Source organism: Anomaloglossus baeobatrachus, chromosome 6 (genome assembly GCF_048569485.1).
Source record: "Anomaloglossus baeobatrachus isolate aAnoBae1 chromosome 6, aAnoBae1.hap1, whole genome shotgun sequence".
Lineage (NCBI taxonomy): Eukaryota > Metazoa > Chordata > Amphibia > Anura > Aromobatidae > Anomaloglossus > Anomaloglossus baeobatrachus.
In genome coordinates, this window is record NC_134358.1 from 264994069 (window position 1) to 265018948 (window position 24880).

At 44.6% G+C, this 24880-nt stretch overlaps 1 protein-coding gene across 1 annotated transcript in view; it reads right to left on the reverse strand.

Moving 5' to 3' along the window:
- Window positions 1-6515: 6515 nt before the first annotated feature.
- The window catches only part of LOC142244292 (glutamate decarboxylase 1-like), a 141686-nt gene continuing 123321 nt past the window's right edge, over window positions 6516-24880 (reverse strand). The window contains exons 8-12 of the mRNA XM_075316499.1: window positions 20322-20400; window positions 18150-18299; window positions 17173-17280; window positions 15103-15192; window positions 6516-7831 (exon numbers count right to left, since the gene is read on the reverse strand). Of these exons, the coding sequence (XP_075172614.1) occupies window positions 7652-7831; window positions 15103-15192; window positions 17173-17280; window positions 18150-18299; window positions 20322-20400 (607 nt within the window). The 3' untranslated portion in view covers window positions 6516-7651. The remainder of the gene's footprint in view (window positions 7832-15102; window positions 15193-17172; window positions 17281-18149; window positions 18300-20321; window positions 20401-24880) is intronic.

Sequence of the window (24880 nt, forward strand, 5' to 3'; positions counted from 1 at the left end):
GTAATGGGGGGGTCTCATAGGCACCTCCCAAAACTGATGTAGGGCTTAGTGGCAGCTGAGAGCTGTCATTAACCCCTTATTACCCCGATTGCAACCGCACCAAGACAATTGCAATGAGTTGGGAAAAGTTCTAGTAAATTTCTAATTAATACAATAATACTGGGTGGCTGGAGGCTGCTATTTCTAGGCTTGAGAGCCCAATAACCATGGGTCTCCCCAGCCTGAGAATACCAGTCTCTGGCTGTTGGCTTTATCATGGCTGGGTATCAAAATTGGGGGAGGACCATACAGTGCCTACAAGTAGTATTCAACCCCCTACAGATTTAGCAGGTTTACACATTCGGAATTAACTTGGCATTGTGACATTTGGACTGTAGATCAGCCTGGAAGTGTGAAATGCACTGCAGCATAAAAGAATGTTATTTCGTTTTTTGTTTTTTTTTTTTTTTAAATTGTGAAAAGTTTATTCAGAGGGTCATTTATTATTCAACCCCTCAAACCACCAGAATTCTGTTTAGTTCCCCTAAAGTATTAAGAAGTATTTCAGGCACAAAGAACAATGAGCTTCACATGTTTGGATTAATTATCTCTTTTTCCAGCCTTTTCTGACTAATTAAGACCCTCCCCAAACTTGTGAACAGCACTCATACTTGGTCAACATGGGAAAGACAAAGGTGCATTCCAAGGCCATCAGAGACAAGATTGTGGAGGGTCACAAGGCTGGCAAGGGGTACAAAACCCTTTCCAAGGAGTTGGGCCTACCTGTCTCCACTGTTGGGAGCATCATCCGGAAGTGGAAGGCTTATGGAACTACTGTTAGCCTTCCACGGCCTGGACAGCCTTTGAAAGTTTCCACCCGTGTCGAGGCCAGGCTTGTCCGAAGAGTCAAGGCTAACCCAAGGACAACAAGGAAGGAGCTCCGAGAAGATCTCATGGCAGTGGGGACATTGGTTTCAGTCAATACCATAAGTAACGTACTCCACCACAATGGTCTCCGTTCCAGACGAGCCCGTAAGGTACCTTTACTTTCAAAGCGTCAAGTCAAGGCTCGTCTACAGTTTGCTCATGATCACTTGGAGGACTCTGAGACAGACTGGTTCAAGGTTCTCTGGTCTGATGAGACCAAGATCGAGATCTTTTGTGCCAACCATACACGTGACGTTTGGAGACTGGATGGCACTGCATACGACCCCAAGAATACCATCCCTACAGTCAAGCATGGTGGTGGAAGCATCATGCTGTGGGGCTGTTTCTCAGCCAAGGGGCCTGGCCATCTGGTCCGCATCCATGGGAAGATGGATAGCACGGCCTACCTGGAGATTTTGGCCAAGAACCTGCGCTCCTCCATCAAGGATCTTAAGATGGGTCGTCATTTCATCTTCCAACAAGACAACGACCCAAAGCACACAGCCAAGAAAACCAAGGCCTGGTTCAAGAGGGAAAAAATCAAGGTGTTGCAGTGGCCTAGTCAGTCTCCTGACCTTAACCCAATTGAAAACTTGTGGAAAGAGCTCAAGATTAAAGTCCACATGAGACACCCAAAGAACCTAGATAACGGGGAGAAGATCTGCATGGAGGAGTGGGCCAAGATAACTCCAGAGACCTGTGCCGGCCTGATCAGGTCTTATAAAAGATGATTATTAGCTGTAATTGCAAACAAGGGTTATTCCACAAAATATTAAACCTAGGGGTTGAATAATAATTGACCCACACTTTTATGTTGAAAATTTATTAAAATTTAACTGAGCAACATAACTTGTTGGTTTGTAAGATTTATACATCTGTTAATAAATCCTGCTCTTGTTTGAAGTTTGCAGGCTCTAACTTATTTGCATCTTATCAAACCTGCTAAATCTGCAGGGGGTTGAATACTACTTGTAGGCACTGTATGTGTTTTTTTAAATTATTTGTTGTATACACAGCCAAGATAAGCATACAGCTCGGGGCTGGAGACTGTAGCCGTATGCTATATCTGTGCTAGTAATCATAATATGGGGGTACACTATGGAATTTTTTATATACTTATTTTTACACCAATATACATACACAGACAGCATGTGTGATTGCAAGCAGTCAGACACGCTGTCCCACAGGGTGGGAGCTCGGCCTTACTGCAACGAATCATAGACGCCGGGACTGCCGGTAGGTGGGTGAAGCAATGCATATGCATGACGTTAATGAGTGGCACTGGAAGTAGAGCTACAATCACAAGAGAGACCGGTAAGTATAAAACGCTTGATATAATCCCACTATCCCTTCTACCACCATTTTAAAGCACTAGATTCTGGTCCCCATAGGCTCTTATATGGGGAACACCATGCAGACGGATATCCATTATCAATTTTGGGCCAAAACTGTTTTGTTTTTTGTTTTTTTTTAAACCTGGTTTGACTTACCGATCTCATGTCTCAGCAGGTCCACCCACCACTAGTTATGATCAGACCAGTGTAAAAAAATGCAGGTGACATTGTATTGGCACATCTGCCAGGTCCCAGGAACGATCAGCAGGTAGAATTGGTATTGCCTGCCAGTCATCCAATCCAACAGGATTGTGCATGATCAACTCCTTTAAAAGGGAAGGGACCTTAACCCCCCCAAAAAAACACTTAAAAATTGCAACAATGTTTTAATTTAAAAATAAATTAAATTTTTAATGCTATATAATTAAAAAATGTATAGGGTGAGCACATGCTGAAATATGGTAATAAGCTCTAGAGTGTGCTAGGTCACATTGCGTGTGCAGTAAATATGTACAGGATCTGCTCTTGTGTCTGATGTCTACTCCCTTCTGGGTTTTTGATACTAAACTTCACCTTCCCTTATCCTTTGTACAGTGCAGAGCCATTAATGGTGAGTGCAAAGTGATACTGGCATGTGGACAGCGACACGAAGAATGGCTGGCAGAGCTGATTGTTAGAGAGTACTGCTCGCTATGTCAGATGTTGCGATTAGAAATACAGAATATCACATGATGGGATTAGATAGATGGATCACTGTAGATCACAAGATGGGATTAGATGCAAGGCCCTGCTCCATCCACTTCAATGGAAGCAGCGGTGTAATGTTTGACTCTGCACCTTGTATTTGTATGGGAGCAATGTTGTAATGTGTGACACCATGCCATCTCTTTCTATGAGAGCAGTGGTGTAATATGACCCTACGCAAGTAGTTGTGCAATGTGTGACAGTTGTATCACAGATGATGGATTAGATACATGGCTGGGGGGGTTACCTAGACAGCTTGGCACAGGTCACAGGTCGGTTAACCTGTTTGTGTGTTACCATGAGTGGAAGGGATTAGAGGTGAGTGAACCTTTCAAAGTTCGGTTCTTCACCGAGCTTCCCAATGTTCGCAGAACGATGTGCTGAACATTTTCAAACTGCATTGGATTCAATTAGAGATCAAAACTAAGGCAGAGAAAACACCTTTAGGGGGGTCAAACAGCTTCCAAAACAGCAAAATATGTTTTACTGTGGAGCCCCACTGTTGTGGCACAGCCATTAGCTTCCTAGACTATTGCCATAAGAAATAATGAGGTGGTGAGGGACATGATTAGCCCTGCTGCTCCCACACCCCTCCCAGTACAGACACAGACAAGACATAACTTGTAGACCCATCATGAAATTTAGAAATGTCTCATGCAGACAGCAGGACAGTGGCATCAATTACCCCCCCCCCCCTTCCCTCATTGTCCCATAGTGTCTTTGTACAGCTGTCCGGTATGGTTCTTTCAACAACAGGATGTGGCCCAGCAATTCCATTTTTAAAATCAAGAGGTGGATAAGTCACAGGATTAGGGCCTGTTGCTCCCACACCCCTGCTAGTACAAACAAGACACAATTTGGAGACACATCTTAAAGTCTTAACATTTAAAAACATTTCAGGCAGACAGAAAGACAGTGGCATCAATTGGAACCCACCTCCCCCAATTGCCCCATAGTGTCTTTACACAGTAGTCAGGTATGGTCCATGTAACACACAGGATGTGGCCCGTCTTATCAATTTTTAAAATCAAGAGGTGGATGAGTAATAGACAACGGCAGGAACATACTGATCAAAGGCTTGTTGCTGCTGCCACAGTCACTGCAACAAGTGCAGAGTGGAATTCCACCATATTGGCACATCGCATATCAACCACTTAAGGCCCCCTTCACACGTCAGTGATGCTGGTACGTATGTGCTTTTTCTTATACGTGCCAGAATCACTGACATACGCACACCCATTATAATCAATGGGTCTGCTCACACAGTGATTTTTCATTGAACGTGTCTCCGTGCAGCGTACACGCGTGGCCATGATTCTGCACGGAGACAGTTTTTTTCTGGCATTGCTGATGACCCACGGACCACACTATGGTGTGATCCGTGTGTGATCCGTGAAACACGTACCAGAAAAACACTGACATATTAAATATTTTCAACTTACCTTGCCTGCGATTCGCTCTGCAGCCTCCACTCTTGGCAGCTCCTGCCTGGCTCATGAATATTCATGAGAGCAGGAATAGCTGACCAGGAAGTAGCTGCTGAGAGCGGTGGGCGGACGCTGCAGAGCTTAGGACTTCAGCACCATAGACAGCAGTAGTGAAGGCAGGTGAGTAATGTCCATATGCAATCACGGATCACTGATCACGGATCACGGATTGCACATGGACAACCCACGTGTGCCGTGAATCACGGAACATGGAAGGACATGTGCGTGTTTTACACGTCAGTGTTTTTAACTGACATGTGAAACGGGCCTTACTGGTAGGCAAAATTTTAGCTCAGTAAGATTCCCAGACTAATGCATGTTGGTTGGTCATGTGATGACTCATGCATTTAGTAGACAAATAATTTAAATTTCTGCCTCTCCTGCGTCATTTTTTACAAACTTTGGAGAGAACGTGAGTTGGGTCATTCATTCCAGTCCCAAAAAGGCCCAAGCTAGGCAACCCTTGTCACCCATGCGAAATGTAGACTTGCCACCATTGCTGGACACAGCCAGAGTTGTGGCTGATAATGAAGTGGTTTTCCTTGTTAAATCACTCCATGTCTGTGTGGGAAGCACCTCATCTTCCTCCTCCATCTCCTCTGCTAAGTTACTTGGTTGCATGCCTCTGGGTTCACACCAAGTGGGATCAATAACTACATTGTCATCCTCATTGTTGTCCCACTCCTCGCCCTGATAGTCACCCTCCTCCACTTCCTGACCTGACATCACATTACAGTACGTGTGCACCTCAGGTATCTGAGTCATATCATCATCACCACCATCCTTGAGGGTTAACGTCTGTTGATGAGAGTCTGGATCCTGCTCGGACCCTACTTTGTCTGGGCCTGGATTGAACTGATGAAGATTTTGGGCATCGGTTCAGATGCTTTTTTTCCTCTCCAGTTTGTGACTCTTTGGAGCAGACCTCTGATGCCAATGGGATAGAATGTGTTTACAGCCTAGCAGATTCAACCATGTGTGGTTCCCCACTGTTAGCTTAGAGAGGTTGGAAAGTTGTGACGCAGGGGGAAACAAGTGTAATGTGGGTGGTACCTCTGAGGAAAGCACTGTGTGTGATGTTGAGGTGCAGTACGAGGAGGAAAGGTCACTTGATGCAGCATAAAAAAAAAAAAAATTAGCCAGCTAACCTGTGTGTGGACTTCCCCAATGTGGATCACGGAATACACCCTGTTTGGTGTGAGCAATGTACTGAAGATAAGGAATCCAGCTCCAGTATAAACTTGGATTAAAATTTAGGCTTTATTGCAACACTTACTAGGCTGAAATCCAAATATCAAAATTGTCTAGGAATACTAAATAGATCCTCTAGGGCAGTGTTTCTCAACTCCAGTCCTCAAGACCCACCAACAGATCATGTTTTCAGGTTTTCCTCAATCAGGTTTCTAGGGTTTCCTTAATGTTGCACAGGTGATGGAATTATTCCCTGTCTAATATTGAGGAAAACCTAAAAACATGATCTGTTGGTGGGTCTTGAGGACTGGAGTTGAGAAACACTGCTCTAGGGGTACCGCAATGATTGACCGCAGTTGCCCGAACAGCTACACATTTCAGACTGAAGAGCCCTTTATCAAAGCTTAGTTTGTTCATTTTCCGTAGAGCCTTTATATGATGTCAGTTAATTGAGTGTGTAATTCCACTGCCATAGTTCATATAGTGCTTCTGTGTATTCAATCTAACAATGTCTCAAACAAATGCCAATCATTAGATCTCAAGTTATTTACGGTCCAAAAAACATAAATTTGTACATGCATATGTATATCACAATTATAATTCCTTCAAAATTACAAATCTACAAATATAACAGAAAAAAAGATCCCGTTATACAAATTCTCAGAAAAAAGTGTTAAAATTTTACCAGAGTGACAGAATATTTAGAGAAATAGTCAATATAAATTTTCTTTAGAAATTACTGTATATAAATTAAATATTTATATTAAATGTAAAATGATTCATGAAATAAATGCATTTTTTTTATCACAAAACAAATTTATGCTTAATTTATATATAAGAAAAGAATATACAGTATATGAATGAAAAGATATTTTTATATTTATAAACTTTTTTCTACACATCTGAACCATTAATTGTATATAAGCATGTGTATCCATTATAAAAAATATTATTCATAATCACAAAGGTATCAATAATGGAACATAATCTCCTTCCTGGAAATTAACCCATTGGGAGCACAAGTGCCTAAATGAAATATCCAGTATGCCTCCCGTGTAAGCAGCATTCTCCTGTGATTGCCCCCTCAGCTTGATAAAAAGATCCTTTCTATACTGCAAACTTTCAATCATGAAGTTGAGCGATTGTGAAAAGAAATAAAATAAAATGTTTGGCAAGCTGTGAAATATTACCAGTAGTATTCAGTGAGATAATGTCCGTAATATGTTCAGAAATGCGCTTTTTTTAAGGGGCGTATTGTACATCCCACGTATTTAAGATTATATTGTATACATTGTATTAAATACACTATATTTTTTGTATTGCAATTAATGTAGTGTCTGATGTTCTGGTGTATACTACTGTTGTGGACCAAAAAAGTTCAAGTTATACGTGCATGCATACATGTTCTACGGATCTAGCATCACATTTATACAATCTCTTGTCTGACAACCAAGTTTTCATGGGAAGACCAGCTGAATAGACGCTGGGAGAAATGTGGTTTCCTATGGTTTTGGCTCTCTTTGCTACTACTGAACAACCTGAATCAAGAATTTTAAAGAGAATCTCGCCCTCATATAACATAGGTAGTAATCTGAGAATAAGGCACACTGGATATGTCATTTGGGCACTTGTGCTCCCAATGGGTAAAATGCCAGGCAGGAGATTATGTTCCATTATTGATAAATTTGTGATTTTAGTCAACATTATGTACCTTTCATACTATTGTATGGAGCCTTAAACTAATTCATATTCAACAACTAAAAAGAACATAAAGTACAAGGCCTAAAATATTTGATTTTTATCTGAATTAATTAAAACCCAATAAATAGTGAACAAAAGAAAAACGTATGGTGATACAGGTATAGGGACCAGATGAAGGGATGTAAATACAGCATTCAGTGGATTACAACACATATAAGAATTAGATTTTTTGTACAGACCATATTATTTATTGAGCGGCATATTCATTGGATCTAAATATGGACTACATTAAAACTCTAAGTAACTGCCAAGCCTTTCAATTTCACTCAGAAGGAAATCTATATCAGATTTTCTAGAAGCCGGGTTACAAAAAACCATACGGAAGAAATTGGGCTTTTCCTTCATTGGCTGATAATTGACCATTATTGTTCCTTCCTCCATCATCTGAGCTTTAATCTTTACAGCAACCTAGAAAAAAAACATATCAAGTGGTTGATGTGAGGTGTGCTTTAAAATAGATTTATCATCAGATAGTATATGATTAAAGGGGTTGTCTAGGTTTGGCCAAAAGTGTTCAGTCAATCTATCTGACTGCAGACATGTGAATACTCACATCACAATATCGGGGTTCTCTGGTGTTGATAGCGAGCCCCACTGCTCAAATGACTGAAAGTTTGCGATATGCATACTTCTGGCCACATTCCAATTACAGTAGATGTGCGCAGCCTCGTGCAATTCATATTGCCCACACCTATGGCAAGTCACAGGTGTGGGCAATATGAAAATCACACCTGAAACCAGATAAATAGTGAAGAAGGTGACTCAATCTTTGCAATGTGTTGATTGTGTGTGCCAAAGTAAGCATAGAAAACAGAAAAAGGAGAACCTTCTGAGAACTTGAGAACTAAAATTGTGAAAAATATCAACAATTTCAAGCCTCCAGAGATCTTGATGTTTCTCTGTTCATGGTGCTCAACATAATCAAGAAGTTTACAGCTCCAACTCATGGCATTGTAGGTAATCTCCCTGGACATGGATAATAGAAAAAAGGTGATCATAGGTTACAACACAGGATAGTGTGATGGTGGATAAGCTGCCCTAATCAAGTTCCAAAGAAATGCAAACTGTTCTGCAGGCTTAGGGTACATGAGTGTCAGCATGAATTATCTGTTGACATATGAATGAAATTAATCGCTATGGCAGGAGGCCCAAGCGCAGCCTATTGCTGACACAGAAACATAAAAAAGCTAGACTTCAGTTTGCCAAAATGTATGTGAATAAGCCAAAACCCTTTTGGGAAAGCGTCTTGTGGACAGATAAGATCAAAATAGATTTTTTTCCTAAAGCAGATAATTTTACAGTTTTCCAATACCCTATATAGTAAAACCTATGGTTTAATTTAAAAGTACAACTCGTCTCGCAAAAAACAAGCCCTCATAAGGCAAGATCGACGGAAAAATCTTCTCAGAAGAAGGGGAGCAAAAAAAAAAATTAAAAATTGTCCGGGGGTGAAGGGGCTAGAGAAATCTACCTTTATACCACTATAGTAGAAGCTGGAGACAGTCAGGGAATCTGACAGGTTGCCTTTAACTATAGTGAGTTATGTTTTAACTAGAAGGTGGCCCGATTCTACGCATCGGGTATTCTAGAATTTACGTATTGTGTAGTTCATGTATGATTTTTGTTATATATATATAGATATATATATATATCTATATATATAATTGCCTTATTCTGTCTGTCTGTCTGTCTGTCTGTCTATCTGTCTGTCTGTCATGCTCCGAAATTGTGTCCTTACGGTGACACAAAGCTGATTGGCCGCTGGGCTCGCCATGGCCCCGCCCCCCCACACGGATTGGCCTCTCGCCCCGGCTCTCTGCAGGCCCCGCCCCCCTCACGCAATCCACGCTCGCTCTTGCCCAACTGACACGGGGCTCCGATTCCCAGGTGAGTACACACACACACATCAGATCACACTCACTCTCACACTCACTCTCACACATCACAACATGCTGGGATATCGCTTGCTTCTACACCGGCTCCGTCAGGATCCCGGCAGCGCCACACATAACCTTGCGATGCTGGGATCTTCACGGAGGCCGTGAAAGCTGGTAACCATTATACACATCGGGTAACTAAGGTCCCTTAGTTACCCGATGTGTATCATAGTTACCAGTGTACACCGGCTCACACTCACTCTCACACACACCTCACACATACATCACATCGCATCCACACATCAAGGTCCTGCAGCGGCGGAAAATACAGACACATAACAGCACACACACATAACAGCACACACACACACACACACAAATCAGATCACACTCACTCACACACACACATCACATCGCATCCACATACTCACAACATCCTGGGATATCGCTTGCTTCTCGGCCTCGATACTGTGCTGTTGTGATCTTCCAGGACCTGCGGGAGGATCACATGGCCAGAAGCATGTGATATCCCCGGATGTTGTGAGTATAAGCGCGTATGTGCGATATCGTCAGTGTCTGTGTGTGTGAGTGGATGCGATCGGGTGTGTGTGAGTGGATGCGATCGGGTGTGTGTGAGTGGATGCGATCGGGTGTGTGTGAGTGGATGCGATCGGGTGTGTGTGAGTGGATACGATCGGGTGTGTGTGAGTGGATGCGATCGGGTGTGTGAGTGTCGGCAGAGGAGCACGGCGTGCTGGAGGAGGCTGGGAGCAGAGAGGCTGATCATGGGGAAGGCTGGGAGGAGAGAGGCTGATGGTGGGGGAGGCTGGGAGGGGGAGGCTGGGACGAGGGAGGCTGATGCTGGTGGAGGCTGATGCTTGGGGAGGCTGGGAGCGGAAGGCTGATGCTGAGGGAGGCTGGGAGAGGGAGGCTGGGAGGAAGGAGGCTGGGAGGAGAGAGGCTGATCCTGGGGAAGGCTGGGAAGGGGAGGCTGATGCTGGGGGAGGCTGGAAGGAGAGAGGCTGGAAGGAGAGAGGCTGATGCATGGGGAGGCTGATGCTGGGGGAGGCTGGAAGGAGAGAGGCTAATGCTGGTGGAGGCTGATGCTTGGGGAGGCTGATGCTGGGGGAGACTGGGAGGGGAAGGCTGATGCTGAGGGAGGCTGGGAGGAAGGAGGCTGGGAGGAGAGAGGCTGATCCTGGGGAAGGCTGGGAAGGGGAGGCTGATGCTGAGGGAAGCTGGAAGGAGAGAGGCTGATGCTGGGGGAGGCTGGAAGGAGAGAGGCTGAGGCTGGGAGGAAAGAGGCTGATGCTGGGGAAGGCTGATGCTGAGGGAGGCTGGGAGGGGAAAGCTGATGCTGGGGAAGGCTGGGAGGACGGAGGCTGGGAGGAGAGAGGCTGATCCTGGGGAAGGCTGGGAGAGGGAGGCTGATGCTGGAGGAGGCTGGAAGGAGAGAGGCTGATGCTGGTGGAGGCTGATGCTTGGGGAGGCTGATGCTGGGGGAGACTGGGAGCGGAAGGCTGATGCTGAGGGAGGCTGGGAGAGGGAGGCTGGGAGGAAGGAGGCTGGGAGGAGAGAGGCTGATCCTGGGGAAGGCTGGGAAGGGGAGGCTGATGCTGGGGGAGGCTGGAAGGAGAGAGGCTGATGCTGGTGGAGGCTGATGCATGGGGAGGCTGATGCTGGGGGAGACTGGGAGCAGAAGGCTGATGCTGAGGGAGGCTGGGAGGAAGGAGGCTGGGAGGAGAGAGGCTGATCCTGGGGAAGGCTGGGAAGGGGAGGCTGATGCTGAGGGAAGCTGGAAGGAGAGAGGCTGATGCTGGGGGAGGCTGGAAGGAGAGAGGCTGAGGCTGGGAGGAGAGAGGCTGATGCTGGGGAAGGCTGATGCTGAGGGAGGCTGGGAGGGGAAAGCTGATGCTGGGGAAGGCTGGGAGGACGGAGGCTGGGAGGAGAGAGGCTGATCCTGGGGAAGGCTGAGAGAGGGAGGCTGATGCTGGAGGAGGCTGGAAGGAGAGAGGCTGATGCTGGCAGAGGCTGATGCTAGGGAGGCTGGGAGAGGGAGGCTGATGCTGAGGGAGGCTGGGAGGAGGGAGGCTGGGAGAGGTAGGCTGAGAGAAGAGAGGCTGATGCACACACACACACACACACACACACACACACACACACGCGCGCGCACTGCACAACACACCACACACACACACACACACTGGGAACCACAAACAACTGCCCTACACAGACACCCACACACACAGACAACGCTGCACACACACAACACCCAACACACAAACACCGCGGCACACACAAATATACGCACATACCGCACAACACACACATTGCTCAAAACATACCTCCCCCCAAAACACACCACACACACACAAACCGCGCAACACACAGACAACGCTACAGACACACAGCGCTCCACAAACAACGCAACACACGCAACACACATACAACACCGCTCTCACCCCCCGTCACACCCAGACAACACCCAGAACATGTACAGCGCCTACACAAACACTTGGTAACTACAGACAACAACATCTATATATATATATATATATAACAAAAATCATACATGAACTACACAATACGTAAATTCTAGAATACCCGATGCGTAGAATCGGGCCACCTTCTAGTATATATATATAGATGTTGTTGTGTGTAGTTACCAAGTGTTTGTGTAGGGCGCTGTACATGTTCTGGATGTTGTCTGGGTGTGATGGGGGGTGAGAGCGGTGTTGTGTGTTGTGTTGTTTGTGGAGCGCTGTGTGTCTGTAGCGTTGTGTGTGTGTTGCGCAGTTTGTGTGTGTGTGGTGTGTTTTGGGGGGAGGTATGTTTTGTGCAATGTGCGTGTTGTGCGGTATGTGCGTATATTTGTGTGTGCAGCGTTGTCTGTGTGTGTGGGTGTCTGTGTAGGGCAGTTGTTTGTGGTTCCCAGTGTGTGTGTGTGGTGTGGTATGTTGTGCAGTGCGCGCGCGCGCGCGTATGTGTGTGTGTTGGGGGGAGGTGTGCACTTCCCATCGTGCTCCATCCCCCATGCAGCGCACTCCCCATCGTGCTCCATCCCGTATACTGCGCACCCCCCATCGTGCTCCATCTCCCATCCTGCGCACTCCCAAACGTGCTCCATCCGCCATGCTGCGCACTCCCAAACGTGCTCCATCCGCCATGCAGCGCACTCCCCATCGTGCTCCATCCCCCATGCTTCGCACTCCCAAACGTGCTCCATCCGCCATGCTGCGCACTCCCCATCGTGCTCCATCTCCCATGCTGCGCACTCCCAAACGTGCTCCATCCGCCATGCTGCGCACTCCCAAACGTGCTCTATCCCCCATGCTGCGCACTCCCAAACGTGCTCCATCCGCCATGCTGCGCACTCCCAAACGTGCTCCATCCCCTATGCTGCGCACCCCCCATCGTGCTCCATCTCCCATCCTGCGCACTCCCAAACGTGCTCCATTCGCCATGCTGCGCACTCCCAAACGTGCTCCATCCGCCATGCTGCGCACTTCCAAACGTGCTCCATCCGCCATGCTGCGCACTCCCCATCGTGCTCCATCCCCCATGCTGCGCACTCCCAAACGTGCTCCATCCGCCATGCTGTGCACTCCCCATCGTGCTCCATCTCCCATGCTGCGCACTCCCAAACGTGCTCCATCCGCCATGCTGCGCACTCCCAAACGTGGTCCATCCGTCATGCTGCGCACTCCCAAACGTGCTTCATCCGCCATACTCCGCACTCCCCATCGTGCTGCATTCTCCATGCTGCGCACTCCCAAACGTGCTCCATCCGCCATACTCCGCACTCCCCATCGTGCTGCATCCCCCATGCTGCGCACTCCCAAACGTGCTCCATCCGCCATGCTGCGCATTTCCAAACGTGCTCCATCCGCCATGCTGCGCACTCCCAAACGTGCTCCATCCGCCATGCTGCGCACTCCCAAACGTGCTCCATCCGCCATGCTGCACACTCCCAAACGTGCTCCATCCGCCATGCTGCGCACTCCCAAACGTGCTCCATCCGCCATGCTGTGCACTCTCAAAGGTGCTCCATCCGCCATGCTGCGCCAGCATCAGCCTCTCTACCTGCAGCATCAGCCTCTCTCCTCCCAGCATCAGCCTCTCTGTCCCCAGCATCAGCCTCTCTGTCTCCAGCATCAGCCTCTCTGTCTCCAGCATCAGCCTCTCTGTCTCCAGCATCAGCCTCTCTGTCTCCAGCATCAGCCTCTCTGTCCCCAGCATCAGCCTCTCTGTCCCCAGCATCAGCCTCTCTGTCCCCAGCATCAGCCTCTCTGTCCCCAGCATCAGCCTCTCTGTCCCCAGCATCAGCCTCTCTGTCCCCAGCATCAGCCTCTGTCCCCAGCATCAGCCTCTCTGTCCCCAGCATCAGCCTCTCTGTCCCCAGCATCAGCCTCTCTGTCCCCAGCATCAGCCTCTGTCCCCAGCATCAGCCTCTCTGTCCCCAGCATCAGCCTCTCTGTCCCCAGCATCAGCCTCTCTGTCCCCAGCATCAGCCTCCCGCAGCATCAGCCTCTCTGTCCCCAGCATCAGCTTCTCTGTCCCCAGCATCAGCCTCTCTGTCCTCAGCATCAGCTTCTCTGTCACCAGCATCAGCCTCTCCGTCTCCAGCATCAGTCTCCCCATCCCAGCCTTCCCCAGGATCAGCCTCTGTCCTCTCAGCCTCCTCCAGCATGCCGTGCTCCTCTGCCGACACTCACAGATCCGATCGCATACACTCACACACACCCACACACACCCACCCGATCGCATACACTCACACACACCCGATCGCATACACTCACACACACCCGATCGCATACACTCACACACACCCACACACCCCCACCTGATCGCATACACTCACACCCACCCGATCGCATACACTCACACACACCCGATCGCATACACTCACACACAAAGACACACACACTGACGATATTGCACATACGCGCTGATACTCACAACATCCGGGGATATCACATGCTTCTGGCCATGTGATCCCCCGGCAGGTCCTGGAAGCTCACAACAGCACAGTATCGCCGCCGAGAAGCAAGCGATATCCCAGGATGTTGTGAGTATGTGGATGCGATGTGATGTGTGAGGTGTGTGTGAGTGTGATCTGATTTGTGTGTGTGTGTGTGTGTGTGTGTGCTGTTATGTGTGTGTATGTTCCGCAGCTGCAGGACCTTGATGTGTGGATGCGATGTGATGTGTGTGTGAGGTGTGTGTGAGAGTGAGTGTGAGCCGGTGTACACTGGTAACTATGATACACATCGGGTAACTAAGGGACCTTAGTTACCCGATGTTTATAATGGTTACCAGCTTTCACGGCCTCCGTCAAGATCCCAGCATCGCAAGGTTATGTCTGGCGCTGCCTGGATCCTGACGGAGCCGGTGTAGAAGCAAGCGATATCCCAGCATGTTGTGATGTGTGAGGTGTGTGTGAGAGTGAGTGTGAGAGTGAGTGTGATCTGATGTGTGTGTACACTCACCTGGGAATCGGAGCTCCGTGTCAGTTGGGCCAGAGCGAGCGTGCATTGCGTGAGGGGGGCGGGGCCTGCAGAGAGCCGGGGCGAGAGGCCAATCCGTGTGGGGGGGCGGGGCCATGGCGAGCCCAGCGGCCAATCAGCTTTGTGTCACCGTAAGGACACAATTTCGGAGCATGACAGACAGACAGACAGACAGACAGATAGATAGACAGACAGACAGACAGACAGACAGACAGACAGAATAAGGCAATTATATATATAGATTATACATTTGTTTATCTATTTTCTTAAAATATCTAAAAAAGACTTATTCTACCTTATGTAATCTAGTATTCCATTCTTCATCCCTTGGCATTCCCTTCAGACAAGGGGGTATATACCAAAAACAAACATTGGTATGTTCTGGCTGGAAGAAAAAAAAACATGCCATAAAGTGTCACATTCATTCATACAAAAAAGCAGATGTACAATTATCAGATAGTTTATTCTCAAAGTTTGAAGTTAAAGTAAGTTTTGCCTTTACCCACAGCAGCACTTTCTTAAACTATTTAATTTCTAAAAGTGACAATAAAAAATAATAAAAGTTTACTTAATCTTTAATTTATTGGTCATTCTTTGCAAAGTTATTAATCTTTGTAATTCACTCAATATATTCAGTGAAAACTAATGTAAGGGTTGATGGGCAATGCAAAACATCTACTCCAAGCAAACATGTCTTTCATGCAGCAAGGCGGGTGTCTGGAGTCAATCTATCACCCATGACTACCACCCCTTGCAATACTACAATAACTTTGAATAGACTGATCAATAATTATATTTAAGGAGGAAAAAATAAAAGAGTTGCTATTTTTTTAAAGTGTAACTGCACTTTCAGATGAGTTTTCAGAATATGCTGTCCTTTGTATACATGAGAAATAACAGTATTTTTGTATGTTGCATTATGTGTAACCTTATTTTTTTAGCTTCTACCTCTGCTTTAGAAGCTTCATCATTTTGTTTGTGTGTTCCACCCTCCTGCGTTGTAGTTCATTTCCCTCTTCATGCTACCAGTGCCAGGTTAGTTCGCTGTCCAGGTTCTGAACTATTTGTCTCTGTGTTTACATGTTTTGTATTCATTGCCTTTCAGCCAACAATTGTTTCCTATTTTGGTCTGTCCTATCACTCGGCAGATGTAACTATTTAAAGCCTCCCTGGGTTTTCATTCCCCGCTGGTGATATTTTTTATGTGGACCTTGCTTGGAACTACAACCTGTTTGTATGGTATTTCTCCAGGCAAATTTTTAGTTTTGTTTTTCCCTATTTTACTCTGCGCATTCCCCTGGATTCTTTAGGAGGTATGTGTAATTCTCAATGGCTGCTTATGAAGCAAATGTCCTAGTGGTCATTTGAATCATCCGGTTAGGTTTGTTTCAGTCTGCACAGGAGCCTTTAAGAACTGTGCAACTGGGACCTCTAGTCAGTAGGAAAAAAAATTAAAGAAAAAAATTCCAGCTTCTGCATGAAGGAGAAGAAATATATTAGTAGCTTAAAAATCCATATATTATTCGGTCAATTATAACCAAAGCATTTCAGGCATATTGTGCCCTTTCTCATGGTTATTTAACATGCCTGCATTTTAGTGCATATGATATAACACCTCTTCTCCCTTCAGCTTATTTCCGCTCTCCTCTCCATAGTCTTTTTATAGGCAAAAGGTGTAATTTCATCCCTCATAGCAGATTTTATCTCCTACACTAATTAGTCACTCTCAAAAAGTGATATAAATGTAGTAAGTCAAAGAGTAAAATTCCTGTTTTCCCAAAGTTTTTCTTTTCTTCACTTGTATTGTGTAGTTAAAATGTAAATAAGTTTTGACCATATGCTTTTATAGATATGATTGTGGGTTTCTTTCCTACTCCAATGTGTTCCATGTTAACAGCCTTGCTATGAGTGTGCACTTTTAGGTGAACGTATGTCATCTATGTATTGTTGCTCATCAGCAGATGATTGGCATCTTTCCAGATCCCATTCTGTTGATTATATACAGTATTACAGACTAGCCAATAGAAAAAAAACTTATCATAAAAACTTTTTCTCTGGTTGAATCAGACACATTTTTTAGACGTTAAGATAATGGAGGACCTAAAAGATATTTAAATAGAAAAAGCTGTCCATATTCTTACTACTGAAAAGCATGTGACTCACTGAACTACAACTTGTACATGGACAATCCCTGCCTACTTGTGGCAGAAGAAATGGGACAGAATATTGTCTAAATACATAGGTACTGTGTTGTTTAATTGCTCTGTACGCTTAAATGCAAACTGAAATGTTCCAGGTATATCCACAGTTAGAATTACTTTATACGGTAGACTCATATTGCTAAGTGAGATTGCCTGAGACTTACTTTATCAACGAATACAAGTTCAAAGTTGTCTCTTAATATCAGCTTCTCATACAGATATTCAGCATTTTCAAGACATCTGTTAATTTGATTTTCAAAGCCAATAGAGCCCTTTATGAAGTAAAAATAAAAATTATTTTTTTACCCATTTCAAAGGGATACAATATAACTGGATTTCAGCTCAGAACCAATCAAGAGTTTAGGTGTTATAGTTCTGATACGAACACTGAGTTAAAGGGAACCTGTCACCAGTTTTTTGCCCTATAAGTTGCAGCCACCACCAGTGGGCTCTTATATACAGCATTCTAACATGCTGTATATAAGAGCCCAGACTGCTGTGTAGAACATAACAAACACTTTATAATACTCATCTAAACCAGTCGCTGCGGTGGATGTGGCTCAAATAGGCGTCTTCGTCCTCCGGTGCCGGCGCCTCCTCTTTTGGACATCTCCGTCCTCCTTCTGAAGCCTGTGTGCATGACGCGTCTACGTCATACACACTCGCTGGTCCCGCGCATGCGCACTACAATACTTTGATCTTCCCTGCTTAGCGCAGATCAAAGTGCGCCTGTTCAGGACCTGAATACTGGCATCATGCACCGCGGCTTCAGAAGATAAAAGACAAAGATGGCCGCAGGAGGAGGCGCCGGAACCGGAGGATGAAGACGCCCATTTGACCCACTTCCACCGCAGTGACCGGTTTAAGTGAGTATTATAAAGTGAATTTTATGTTCTACACAGCGGTCTGGGCTCTTATATACAGCATGTTCTAGACCTAACATGGAACAAAAACTTCTCATATAACATCCTTCTGAAAATGGTGTATCTGAACCACAGCATGCATGCAAGTACATTGCGTAGAGAGATTTTCCCAAGTGAGACAGTTTTAGCTGAGACTCACAATGTCAATGTTCTCTAATATTTGTATCTTTAAGAACCCTTATGACTTACAAACTAGTCTTTATTCTAAAACAACTTACTTTTGCTTTCCACATAAGCCAAAGTTTGAACACATCTACATGTCTGCCACACTGAATGGTCTTGTCTCCTGTATCATAGCTTACATCATATTGTTTGTCTGGTTGAAAAAGATAATTGGCACACAATTCATTGCAAGCTTGAAGAAGACCCTGAAACAGAAAAAATTCAACACGTTATAAAGTAAGACCAAGTTCATGTTGCATCTGTGCACATAGCCTAAAGTTTACATCCGGTTCTTTTCCCTATATACTGTAATGCTGTCATAGGCAACAATTCATCAGACAGAGGCACTAAGTGTGATTTTTTTGGCCACTGTTTGGCCATTATACAACTACATGTTGTTACTATATAGCAAAGAGCAACAGACTATATTGTGCATTGAAACAAAATTCATATCCCATGAACCTTTCCACATTTTTCGTGCTACACCCACAAACTTAAATGTATTTTATTAAGATTTTATGTGATATACCAACACAAAGTAACAACAATTTGTGAAGTGTAAAGGAAATACATCCCTGAATAAAATCCTTAGTGACTCCACAAGTCAAATAATTAGTAAATTGAGTCCACCTGTGTGTAATTTATTTTCACTATGACTACAGCTATTCTGTGAAGGCTCCAGTGGTGTGTTTGACATGGTCATCCAACTAAACTGACATCCCAAGCTTTCTGAGAAGCAGCCAAGAGGCCCTTTGTCCGTCTGGAGCAGCTGCAGAGATCCATACCTCAGATGTGAGAATCTGTCCAAAGGAAAACTAAAAGTCATATATTGCACAAAACTGGCCTTTATAAAGGGTAACACGAAGAAAGCCATTTTTGGAATCATGATATAAGAAGCCCTATTTGAAGTCTACAAAAAGCCATGTATGTTGGAGACATAACTGGAATGTGGAAGAAGGTGCCCTATTCAGATGAGACCAAAGTAGAACTTTTTGAGCTTAATGCAATATGTGTTGTGTGTTGGAAAACTAGCATTTCATATAACCCTGGAAACACCATCCACATTGTCAACCACGGTAATGGCAGCGTCATACTGCGAGGACGCTTTTCTTCAGCAGGGACAAGAAAATTGGTCAGAGTTTATCGTAAAATGTGTGGCACTAAATGCAGGACAATCCTGAAGGAAAACCTTTTAGTGGCTGCAAAAGACTAGAGACTAGGGCATCTGTTCACCTGTTAAACATCATTCCCAGGTATCCCAGTCTATGATTCTTCCCCTGACTTTGCTGCCCTCTGTTAGTGTTGACATCTGGTTTTGCAAGCTGCCGAGTGTGGATCAATGAAATCATCTACCTTGAGCTATTTAAAGCCCATTGAAACAAATACCTGTGTCTTGGAATTAAGACTCCTAGTCATATGATAGGTGTGCTCCATCATCTGTGCTTTTTGTGCTTTGTGTTCATGCTTGCATTCATTCTTATTGAGTTCCACTCAAATTGCCCTGCTGAATCTGAGATCCCTGCTGTTCTTGATCAAGCTTTCACAGTCCTCGCTGCTCAAGTGCCTTTCTGCATTGGTGTCAGTGTAACCACCTGGACCTGGGTCTTAGAGGATCCACCTCATCTGGTGAGCCTTAATATCACATTTCAACATGAGAATGACACTAAACATACTGCCAGACCTACAATAGAATTGTTTAGATCAAAGAATTGAATGGTCCCGTCACAGTCCAGACCTGTATGCCATTGAAAATCTGTGGCAAGAGCTGAAAATTGCTGTTCACAGATACTCTCTATACAAGTAGAAAATTGGAGATGTGTTTAATACTTTTTTGACCCTCTGTACCTCAATGGATAGAGAAAACGACAAGTTCTTTGATAACGCCTCTACAGTTTTACTAAAGGGAGGAATAAAGAAACTAAATGGATTGATAAATACATTTATTGGGCAACATAATGATAATGTATCACTTTAACATGATGACACTTTACCAATGGTTTCTTTAATAAAACCAAGAACTGTGAGGCTTATGCGCTTCTAGATTGTGTGTGGATAAAGCTTTCTAACAGTAAAACAATTTCTCTACGAAGGTCAAGGTGTACGGTAATTATATAGATATAGTTCATTCAGTAGAACGATGTGTTAGGAATCAAAATGAAGTATTCTATTTGCAATGTAAATACACTTCTTTTATTACCAACAAGAGTAAGAGGAATATGTGTACTTACTTTCTCTCTGAATAGAATTGCTGAACACTGAAGAGGGACACCCATCATTTTATGTGGATTCCAGGTCACTGAATTAGCTCTGTGCAGAGGAAAAAAAGAGATCAGCCAAATTAATTATTGTATGAATATTTGCTTTTTGTCTATTTCCAATCACTAACTGAAAGCATAAATGAGAAACCATCATGTCGGCATCAAGAAACTGAGTAGTAATGGTTGTAAAGGGTTGTTTTTAAAATAGTTATTCCAAGCTTAGAAAGTAAGGGCACATCACTAAGAGGAAGAGGGATTTTTGCTTTTTTTTCCATTTTATTTCTTATTAATATAAAGCATACAACTTAACCCTTTCCCAACTCAAATGTATTGAAACATCCTATTTTTCAAGTAGTTGCTGCAAATGTATTGGGACATGCTGGTGGTTGTGCTGTCACAAGAGCTGTCCCTGGCGTGAAAACCACAGGAGCTCAGCCTAACCTCCAGATATACTCTTACAGGAACAGCTAGAGACTGTGCTGGCAATGTCTTTGCTATTGACCGTGGCATTTAAACTAAAGAGTAAACTAGAAAATCATAGCATTTTAGTGGGTGTTGGAGGGGGGGCTCCATTTTTCACTCCATCAGCCCCACTGTGCTGTTTGTCATGGAGGATGGAGGTCAAAGAAAGGCATCTGAGTCTATCCGATACAGTGACTTGTTAGGTCATGGACTCATGCCATTAGCAGGGTCTAATGAGTTTCCTTCTTAGTGTAATGCAAAAATATTGCAGGATTTTAGACCAGTGACCATAAACTCCTAAAGGCCTATAAAAGGACTAATCAAAATAATTAAAAAAAAATTGTAAAGAAAAAAAACCGAATGACAATAAATACAATTATGGAAAAATGATTCACTAATAAAAAGGAAAAATAACTTTTCAATGTACAGACAAAAAAATACCACAACAAAGCTTGTAAGAATTTAAAGTATTTAGCTTTATCACTTATACCGCACAATGAACGGCATATTAAAATATAGTCATTGAACTACTGTTGATTTGTCCATTCTGCTTTCCAAAAATGTCATTAAAGCTCAGTTCATATTTATCTTATTCTCTGCGCTGAGCACTTATATAAGGGTTTCTAAATCTCTGAACGAAAAAAAAACAAAACAGGATTCAGACAGAAGCCCCAACAGAATCAATCACTATAATGAGGGGCAGTTGCATCACTTTGGACTCCATCTGGCCACTTTCCAAGTGGTGTCACATCTTTTTAACCTCTTCACGATCTTGGATGTATATATACGTGTTTCCCCGGTACCTGCAGGCTCCAGTGGCGAGCCCTCGATGATCCCTGCACATGTCTGCTGATTTATTCAGCAGACATGTGCAGCTAACAGGGGTGGGTGGATCAGAGATCTACCCGCACCCCATACCACTTAGATGGCGCTGTCAAAATCTGACATTGCAATTTCAATGGCCGCAACGGGGATCGCGTTGATCCCCGCTGCCACCAGCAGCCCCGTGACGTGACCACAGGGCGCCAATGGGTTGGTAAGGTAGCGGGGGGGGGTCAGATGATGACCCTGACTCTATCATGACATATTTCCTGGGAGAGCTGACAGAGTGTTGGCTCTCACAGGAACGCTGCATTTCTGCTGATCAGAACGATGCTGCAGCATCGCTCTGATCAGCATGAAAGATCAGACTGCACAGTCAAAGTCCCCTACGTGGACTAGTAAAATCAATAAAAAAAGTTAAAAAAAGTTTTAAAAAATATGAAAAAAATTTAAAAAAGCTAGAAAATTCAAAATACTTCCTTTTTGCCCCATTGAAAATAAAACAATAAAAAAATAAAAGAAATACACATATTAATACATATTTGCCATCGCCGGGTTCAGAATTGCTCAATCTATCAAAATATAAAATCAACTAACCTGATTGCAATTTATTTATAGACACGCCATGTACCAAACGTCAAAATTACGTTGTTTGGTTGCTGCAACATTATATTCAAATGCAAAAACAGGCTAAAAAAACATTGCATCTGCAAAAAATGGTATAATTAAAAACGCCAGCTGAAGACACAAAAAATAAGCTATCGCTGATCCCCAGATCTAAAAAAAATGAGAACTCTACAGGTCTCGGAAAATGGCGACAAAAACGCTATTCTTATTTTGGAAAAACTTGAGAATTTTTTTTCACCCCTTAGATAAAAGTAAAAGTATACATTTTCAGTATCTACAAACTTGGACTAATGTGAGACATCATATTGACATGTCATATTTACCATATAGTGAACAGGGTGAATAAAAGATCCCCAAAATAATCATGCAATTGCACCTTTTTGCAATTTCACCGTACTTGGAATTTTTTTCCCATTTTCCACTAGTACACTATTTGGTAAAACTAATTGTTTTATTCAAAAGTACAACTCAACCCATAAAAAACGAGCCCCTGGTGGCAATATAAAAAAGCTATGGCTTTAGGAAGAAGGGGGGGGGTGAAAAATGGAAAACCACCAGGAGTGAAGGAGTTAAGCATTCACAAAAGCGTAGTCAACCACGCTTTTTGTGCACCTCTAAAAAGATGGACATTACCAGAAGAGAAACTAGACAGAGTTCAAAATTACTAAGTCTGCCTCATTACAGTGAATAGTTCTGGCAGGGATTCTGTCTGAATCAAGTATTTTGTGTACCCCGACATAAGTGATCAATGCAGAGCCCAAAATAAATGTGGACCTAGAATTAAAAGTGATCCAAGAATGTGAAGTACAGCAAAATGTTATCAATAAAACTTCAACTCAACCCGCAAAAAATAAGTCTCCACTTAGGCTAAGTAGCCATGAGTTATTGTGCATTGAAAAAGTATTCATACCCAGTGAACATTTTTGCATATTCTTTCACGTTACACCCACAAACTGAAATGTAATTTTTTTATTTTATGTGATATACCGTCACAAACTAGTAAGCATTTGAGAATTGTAAAGAAAATGATACATAGTTTCTAAATATACTAAAAATATATATTTGAAAATTGTTATGTACATTTGTATTCAGCCACTTTGTATTCTGAAACTTCTAAAATATCTCGAGTGACCAGTTGCCTCCAAAAGTCTCCTAATTAGTAAGTTATGTCCACCTGTGTATAGCTTATTCTCAATATAACTACAGTTTTTCTGTGAAGGACTCAGAGGTTTGTTTGAGAACATTAGGGACCAAGCACGATCATGAAAACCAAGGAACATACCAGAAAGGTCAGGGATAGAGTTGTGAAAAAGAGTAAAGCAGGGTTAGGTCATACAAAAATAGCCCAAGCTCCGTACCTCTCAAAGAGCACTATTCAACCATCATGCAAAAATAGAAGGCATATGGCACAAATGCAACACTGTAACCCTACCAAGACATGGTCATCCACCTAAACTGACATGCAAAACATGGAGAGCAATAATTTGAGAAGTGATGAGGTCCATGGTCACTATGGAGGAGCGGCAGAGATCCACAGCTCAGGAGGGAGAATCTGTCCACAGGACAACTATAAGGGGCACTTTGCACACAGCGACATCGCAAGCCGATGCTTGCAATGCCGAGCACGACAGTCCCCGCCCCGTCGCAGCAGCGATATTTTGTGATAGCAGCTGTAGCGAACATTATCGCTACGGCAGCTTCACATGGACTCAACTGCCTTGCGACGTCGATCTGGCCGGCGACCCGCCTCCTTATTAAGGGGGTGGGTCGTGCGGCGTCATAGCAACGTCACACGGCAGGCAGCCAATAGAAGCGGAGAGGCGGAGATGAGCGGGATGTAAACATCCCGCCCACCTCTATCCTTCCGCATAGCCGGCGTGAGCTGCAGGACGCAGGTAGGAGATGTTCCTCGCTCCTGCGGCTTTATACACAGCGATGTGTGCTGCCGCACGAACAACATCGTACCTGTCGCAGTCGCGTAATTATGGAATTCCCAGGCACTTGTTACGTCACCGCCGGAGTCTGCTCCAGCGACTTCTGCTCTGATCACCAGGCGACGCCGTGTTCCTGCCGTGGATGGTGCTGGTGATGGGAGAGGAGTCGATGCCAGCAGCACCGGTGGGCGCAGGCTCCGATCATCCACTGGGCTGGGTTATCTTGGGATCTGCAGTACCGCTGGCTGACTGTAGGTGGCGGGTGTCTCCCAGCTGAAGTACCATCATTCAGCTACAGCTAATGGGAAGACACCACACCCTTCTTATTCCCCCTCCTGTCTGCTGGCCTCTGCCAGAGATAGTTCTGATTCTGGCTCATGTGCTGTTTGTTTTGTGATTCCTGTGCGCTGACTTGCTTGTTGTTGACTACCCTTCTGCCTGCTGTTTTGTACCTCGCTGCCCGACCCGGATCTGACCACTGCCACGTTTTCTGTTTATGCCTTTGCCTGCCGATTCTGTCCCTGTTCTGCTGTTCCTGGTTTGACCCTGCCTGACGACTACTCTCATCGGACTGCTGCCTTCCACGGGTAGAGATCTCCAGGGCCTTGTGTAATTCCAAATCCCTGTATAGGGGTTAAAGGGTTTCAGGGTTCTGGGGTCCTGCTTGGTGAGGGGCTTCCCTTT